Below are 7333 nucleotides of genomic sequence, written 5' to 3'. Positions count from 1 at the left end.
CTCACAGGTAACTCACTGTTCTAAAGAACATTTTGGAAATCTGAAAATGGTGAAAGACACGTTGATAATAACGATTTTCAAATAAAAACATCTACATTATTTTTATCAGTAGAGAACTGAAGCTCTCAGATCTTTTCCATAAGTAAAAGTAGTATTACCACAGTGTAGAAATACTCTGCTATAAGTGAAAGTCCTGCATTCAAAAGTAAAAGTACAAACGTTTTAGCATCAAAATAAACGTAAAGTACAAAAAGTAAGGCTCATTTCAGAATAATATATATTATATTATTACATTATAATTATTGATGCATTAATGTGTTCATCGCTATAATGTTGCGGCTGGTAAAGGAGGAGCTTATTATTTATGCTGTGTATACTGCTGGTAAAGGAGGAGCTTATTATTTATGCTGTGTATACTGCCAGGTAGCTTGTGAATTTCATCAAGGGATCAGTTTTATCCTAACCTTTAATAATACATGATACATTATTTATTGATTATGTTTTGTATTATCCATGGAATGTAAATCTTTAAAATAACTAAAGCTGTCAGATAAATGTCGTGGAGTAAAAAGTACAATATTTCCCTCTGAAGAAGAAGAGTAGAAAAAGAGTAGAAGTATAGCATAGCAGGAAATGTAAATACTCAAGTGAAGTACAATTACCTCAGAAGAGTACTTTAGTAAATGTACTTAGTTACTGTCCACAACTGAGTTTGATACATGGAAATGTAATACCAAACAGAACATAAATAACCGGAGCAGTGTCGCCAATTAAACAACTATGCTGGTTTTAGTTGAGACATGAAGAATAAGAAGAAGGCAGCAGTTTCCATCCTCCACCATGCTATTAGAAAATTAAAATGCATTTTAGGGCACACACACTTCTTAGACTTTGATGACACCCGTTCCAAAATTAGAAGTCGCAAGTTATTTTGGGTGATGGGTAGTACCACCTTTTAGTTTTCCGTTCCCCAATTGGACAAACATTTGGACTGAAATACCATAATCACAGATAATATCTTTTATTTTATCCTGGTGTGCGATCTGATGTGTGTATAAAGTTGTTCAAAACTCATCAATGAATGAGCCTGACTCATAAGCTAGTTGTGCCAATTATTTAACATCATTGTCTCATTTCCTGCTTATTGTAAGAAAGAATGAAAAAAACAAAGACAAGATGTCAATATTTGGCTTGTTTACAACATTGCATCACAGTGAAGATCTGTGTGAAAGCATATGACTAACCCAGAGGGGGCTGGTCCCTTCACTAACTTAATATCTCTTCAGGCATGTTAGAGCTGAGTCCTCTGTTAGCTTCTTCAAGCCTCAGAGTCACACAGGAAGCAACACCGTACTCTGACAAATGCAAATATGGAATGAACTGATAAAATAACATAAACAAGACATCATCAACAAGCAAGTGAGTTCATGTTTTGTCTTTATCTTTTTATTAAGACAGTTTATATATCTGAAGGCTTGTACCTGTGTGATATGAACAGTATCAGTGTGTTTAATAAAAAGAGCAGGTTTCAGGTTCTAGTAGCCAAAGCTTAAACAGTGCAATTGTTTTCCACATGTTGTTGAGAGAAGATATTTCAGGCACAATAGTGTCATTGTTAACACTGCACTAACTCTCTAACTGGGGAGAATGCATCAGCTTTTCATACCACATTTGAAATGATCTCCTAAAATAATTTTATTTAAAATATTTCTTATCTTGTGATGATCTGACCTCTGCATGGTTTTATACAGTCGTTTTTAAATTGCTCAGTATTTGTAAGGACTGTAAGTTTATAGCCTATTTTCCTTAAATATATAATGACCTCTGAACTCTTTCCATAATCACATTGTCTACTTTTCTATGGTGCTGTAAGAACTCCCTCTTTCTCCATTCTCTGACATTTTGACATAGTTGCACATTATTGTTACATAGTTTTGTAATGTGCCCTTTACTGTTATATGGACTATTTCAAAAGTGTTTCCACACACCACATTAACACATTTTCTCTAAACTGCACTACTTGTGGGGCCCATAGCTTCAATAGCAACACATTGGAAAGCATGATGTAAGTTGATAAACGAACAGTGGGATAGATAGTCAATTATTGTCTGTGATGGAATCCCACTTTATTTTTAAGAGGAGCTGTAATTTGTATCCACTTAAAAACGTGTATATCCCCCCCCCCCACTAGAAATAGAGTAAAACTCAGTCCTGTCACTGAGCTTTATTGAATTGTCTAATAAGACTTGTTTCCAAATCGTGCACACGCTGTTACATTATCATCTTTGGTCAAATGCAAAGGGTAAATGGTTTCTCTAAAACTAGGTCACACATTCTCCATTTCCAGGTGAAGAAAGAACTGCTCACCATGGAGCCAACGGACAGACCGATACCTCGATGGAGTGTGGGCTCCGGCTCTGGACTACCTTATGGCTCTTTTATGAACAGCCTTTCATCACTTACACCAAAGGCAGAGGAAAAGGAGAAACCAGCCATATCACAGAGAAGCGCCTACATAGCTGTAGCTGTGCTTTGCTACGTCAACTTGCTCAACTACGTAGAACGGTACACAATAGCAGGTTAGACAACGTCTTGACGCCTTTTAACAAAAAACAACTGTTTCCTATTTTGTGGGCTTCCACATTAAATGTGCCTTTTGTCATTTAGGTATCCTACCCAACATTCAGAGGTTCTTTAATATACGTGACAGTACAGCTGCACTTATACAAACAGGTATGATGATGCTGAAAACATTCTTACACATACACCTATATTCTAAAGTTCCCCTTTTTACCCTGCATTACTTGAGATGAAGTTATGCAACATGTGCAGCAAGTGAATTGCAGAGCACTGTTGGTTATTGCAAGACATAAGTGTGTGTGTGTGTGTGTGTGTGTGTGTGTGTGTGTGTGTGTGTGTGTGTGTGTGTGTGTGTGTGTGTATTGACACAAGAATTGAAAAAAGGACAGACTCAGGATGAAGAAGGAATTAATTCTTATTAATGTTCTTACAGTTTTCATCTGCAGTTTCTTGCTTTTGGCCCCTCTCTTTGGTTACCTCGGGGACCGCTACAACCGGAAATACATCATGATTGGTGGTTTGAGTGTGTGGCTTGTGATGGCAGCCGCCAGCTCTTTTGTGACTCAGTCAGTAAGTGAGAAATAGATGTGTTCACATACACTTTACAAGAAATAAGAAGCAACAATGATGTCAATTCCTGCGCTAGTAGTTTTTCTTTCCTTGTAATTTGACCTCATCATGAACTTATTCTATACGATCTATTGCCATCTCTTGACTCTGGTAGATGTGCCATACTAATTCTCCTAGACCGTAGCTCCGCATTCGATAGAGTTGACCATTCTATTCTCCAGAACCGCCTCGAGCGTCAGGTCGGTATCCAGAGTAGCGCCCTCCAGTGGTTCATCTCCTATCTAGTAGATCTTTTTCTGTCAAAGCTGAAAAACTCTTCTCTTCATCTTCTCTCATCACCTGTGGAGTACCTCAAGGCAACATTTAGGGCCCATACTATTTGCCTTGTACATGCTCCCTTTAGGCTCTACGTATCTTCCAAAAATACAATTGCCACGCAGATGACACAGTAAGGTCCCTCCTTGACTACCTAAATACAACCCCCTTCAAAATATCCACACTACCCCTTTAAGTACAATAGAGAAATCCCATTTCAATCTTTGGAAATGAATATGTATTGTTGATTGTACTGTTCTCAGCTATAAGAATGGTGCATGTTAAACTGTGAGAAGATCTTTCTGGTGTTTGGGACTTAATTTTTATACTGCTTCTATACTGTTTTATTTCTTCAGTACTTCTGGCTTCTGGTGCTGTTGCGAGCCATGGTGGGGATAGGGGAGGCCAGCTACTCTACCATTGCTCCTACCATCATTGGTGACCTCTTTGTTGGGACTCAACGGAGCATGATGATCTGCATCTTCTACCTCTTTATCCCTGTCGGAAGGTTAGAAACAAACGCAATCTAAGGCAACAGTGCTTTTATTTTATTTATTATGTTTTAATCTAGATTGAAACCTAGTATATGGCTGGATTGTGTATGGTCAATTTCTTTTGAATTAAATGTTAATCTGCAATTTTATGTAGTGACCCCAGTAATATTTGCTTTTAAAGTGTACTGAAGTACCATATCACATGATACGGTTAAATTATATTTGAGTCAAATAATTAAGAACTGTTTTAATTGAATACATTCAACAATATATCCATGCTAAATGAAATGGATAGAGGACCAATTCAGTGACTTTCACGCTTCTCATACATACTGTACTTCAATTGAAGCTACTGCCATCTGGTGGTGATTATACGGTACTACAAAAACACGCTGGGACTTAAACACATACACCCACAGTGATTGAAGTTGAATAGGTATTGCGTTCTTGGACGAACAATGCTTTATTCTAAAATATTTTCTATTATCAATTATACTTATCAAACATAGTGAATTAGACATAAAGGCATGTCTCTAATCTAAGACTGCTCAAATAAAGCTGGTACCCTCTGCAGTTGAGGTGAATACAAAAATGTCCCTGGTCACTATTTGAGAATTTACAGTAATAGTTCAATTAGGCTACATAAATGTATCCGTCTAGATATTATGCACATAGGCATATAGTCGAGGTAATTTAGCTAACTCAATGCCTGCCCTGACAAACGTGTTGCGTACCAATGACCAGATCAGATTATTTATTATTGAATGATATGTTTTCTTTCTCCCCCTTTGCTGTGGTGGCATTGAAGTTATCAGCAGAAACACTCTCACGCCTATTCCTTTTGAATTGAGAGGTTCCAATTCCATCAATCAATAACCAAAGCGTAGTACACACAACAGGCTGGTTGGAAACAAAAATCGAGCTTTAATAACAAAGCTGAATACAATACAAAACTGAGGGAGCAGGCTAAGGCAACTGAAAACAGGACAAGCCAGGGTGGCACGAGAGAACACCAGGATCAACACAGAAATAAACGACCACACCAGGAAACATAGACGACGAACTGACAAGGAACAATGGGACACACAGGTGTATACGCACAGACAACTTATCACATGAACAGGACACAGCTGGAGGAGGCAGGCAAAGACATAAGGCAGCAGGTGATTAGACACAGCAGGATCAAATCAGGGCGGGGAAAACCAATCACGGAAGGCGGGAAAACCCCAAGACAGGAAGTAAAACTAGACATGACACAACGTGAGTGTTGTTTACAAAGTAAAACAGGAAACAGGAAAACTAAAATCCAGGATCATGACAGGCATTAAAGCCTTCTTCAATGCAGCATGATGTCCATTTAGTAAATGATGTCTCCATTTAGGGTAAAATAGACGATAAAGCAGGGTGGGTCTATGTTGTGATTGGCAGGTTGCTACCACAATGTGGGTGTTGTCCGTGTTTTCGTCTTAGAACTTTAACACTTGCATAGTGGGTTTTCAATTCATGAAAGTTAATTGTAACATTTTTGCCTAAAAATGTCTTATTCAGCGTTTGGTTGTACTTCACTTTTTGTGTCCCTTCTGGTTCCAAAAAAACAAACAAGGTAATGGCCAAGTTGGGTTGTTTGAATTGCTCTTTTATGTCAGTGAGTATTGGCCATGTTTCATACTGTTCAGAGAGAAGACACGCATCCGCACGTTATGGGAATATCCAGGAAGATGCCGCCAGCAGAAACAGCTCCTCATTCATGTTAATTAATTCACTTTGTCAGTATTTATTTGGCCAAGACGTTTCTATAATACAATTAGCACATCAACTCCCAACGCCCAATTGAGAAAATGTTATTGTTAGGGCTGTCGAATTAACGCGTTAATTTCGATTAATTAATCACAGAAAAAATAACACGTTAAAAATATTAACGCAGATTAATCGCGCTCCTAGATGCCCCTGACTTTTGGTCCAACAGCACGGAGCAAGGAGCTCTGACAGGCGCGCCCCCCCGTTGCACGGAGCTCTCACAGCAAATATTGTTATATGCGATTAATCGATTAAATGAATCAATCACAAGGCTTGTAATTAATTAGATTCATTTTTTTAATCGCTTGGCAGCACTAGTTATTGTATATTGTTGTTTCCATAAGGATTTTTTTAGATTACTTTTAGGACTTTTTCCCTTTATTATTCAGTGCAGCTGTAGAGAGAGAGGGGACGACAGGAAGAAAAAGGGCCAGATTCAAACCTGGGCTGCAACATTAGGATATAGCACATGGTGTCGCCCGCCTGACCAGGTGACCCCATGTAACTTTTTCAAAGTGATACTTCCAAATGCGCATACAAATGTTTGAATTGAACACGGGTGGTGTGTGACTTCATCACTCAGTAACTCACTTGCTCAGTGACCTTTGCGTTTCGGGCATCAAAGATGAACAAAGTTGTGAAAAGGATGATGGGAAGATGACCCTGTCACTTCACTACACTGCCCATACCGTTCATGTCCGTATTGCATCTTGTGTACCCGCACAACCAACACTAATGATAGTGATAATCCAAAAGAAATCATCATTTCTGTAAATGGGGTCTATTTACCATAAAATTACAAAATCAATTGTAAAACTTGTGGAAATGAGTTGGTATGAAGTTGGCTAAAAAGGTGAAACACAAAAGTTTCACAGTTGACGGAATCAAAATACGAAGGTTCAAAGTAAAATCAACATGCAAAGAGATGACTTGTTTCTGTGACCACAGCACAGATGTACCCTTCACTTTCTGTCCTAATGATCACTCAAATGTTTTTTCTGTGTGTTTTCAGTGGTCTTGGATACATAACAGGGGCAGGGATTACTGCTCTTACAGGAAACTGGCAATGGGCTCTCAGGGTGAGAAGATTTTTATTAATGTTAGCTGAGCACTAATAAATATAGAGTGATAGATATTACAAACTTGTTCTGTGTTATCAGATCACTCCTATCTTGGGTGTGGTGGGACTTGTCTTGCTGTTTTTCTTATGCCCTAATCCACCCAGAGGAGCAGCAGAAACCCAGGGAGAGGGAGTTACAGGGCAAAGCTCTTACCTGGAGGACGTCAAGTATCTTTTGAAAAAGTAGGACATGAAAAATAATACTAGATTAAAACTATAGTCTGGTTTATACTGGTTTGTTGAAGCCAATACAGATATGATTGAGAGTATAAAAAAGATAAAGATATATCAGCCAATGTGAATTTCTTTACTTAGATGTATTGGTCAGGCTCTAATTTACACTGTGATAGTTTACATTAGTCCCATCAAGTTAACAGATATGAGTTTTGATTAAACATTTACTAATCTCCTCATTTTGTTACTCTGCCCCAGTAAAAGCTATGTGTGGTCATCATTG

The 7333-nt window shown here is 38.2% G+C and overlaps 1 protein-coding gene across 1 annotated transcript in view; it reads left to right on the top strand.

Annotated features, from left to right (window-relative positions):
- Positions 1-1284: 1284 nt before the first annotated feature.
- The window catches only part of spns3 (SPNS lysolipid transporter 3, sphingosine-1-phosphate (putative)), an 8791-nt gene continuing 2742 nt past the window's right edge, over positions 1285-7333 (top strand). The window contains exons 1-8 of the mRNA XM_029448017.1: positions 1285-1419; positions 2348-2579; positions 2668-2733; positions 3014-3150; positions 3822-3973; positions 6769-6835; positions 6917-7059; positions 7309-7333. The exon at positions 7309-7333 is cut by the window's right edge and continues 128 nt beyond it. Coding sequence (XP_029303877.1) covers positions 2369-2579; positions 2668-2733; positions 3014-3150; positions 3822-3973; positions 6769-6835; positions 6917-7059; positions 7309-7333 — 801 coding nt within the window. The 5' untranslated portion in view covers positions 1285-1419; positions 2348-2368. The remainder of the gene's footprint in view (positions 1420-2347; positions 2580-2667; positions 2734-3013; positions 3151-3821; positions 3974-6768; positions 6836-6916; positions 7060-7308) is intronic.

Source organism: Cottoperca gobio, chromosome 14 (genome assembly GCF_900634415.1).
Source record: "Cottoperca gobio chromosome 14, fCotGob3.1, whole genome shotgun sequence".
Classification (NCBI taxonomy): Eukaryota; Metazoa; Chordata; class Actinopteri; order Perciformes; family Bovichtidae; genus Cottoperca; species Cottoperca gobio.
Note: the sequence above shows the minus strand (reverse complement) of the source record. Positions and strands in the feature narration are given on the sequence as shown.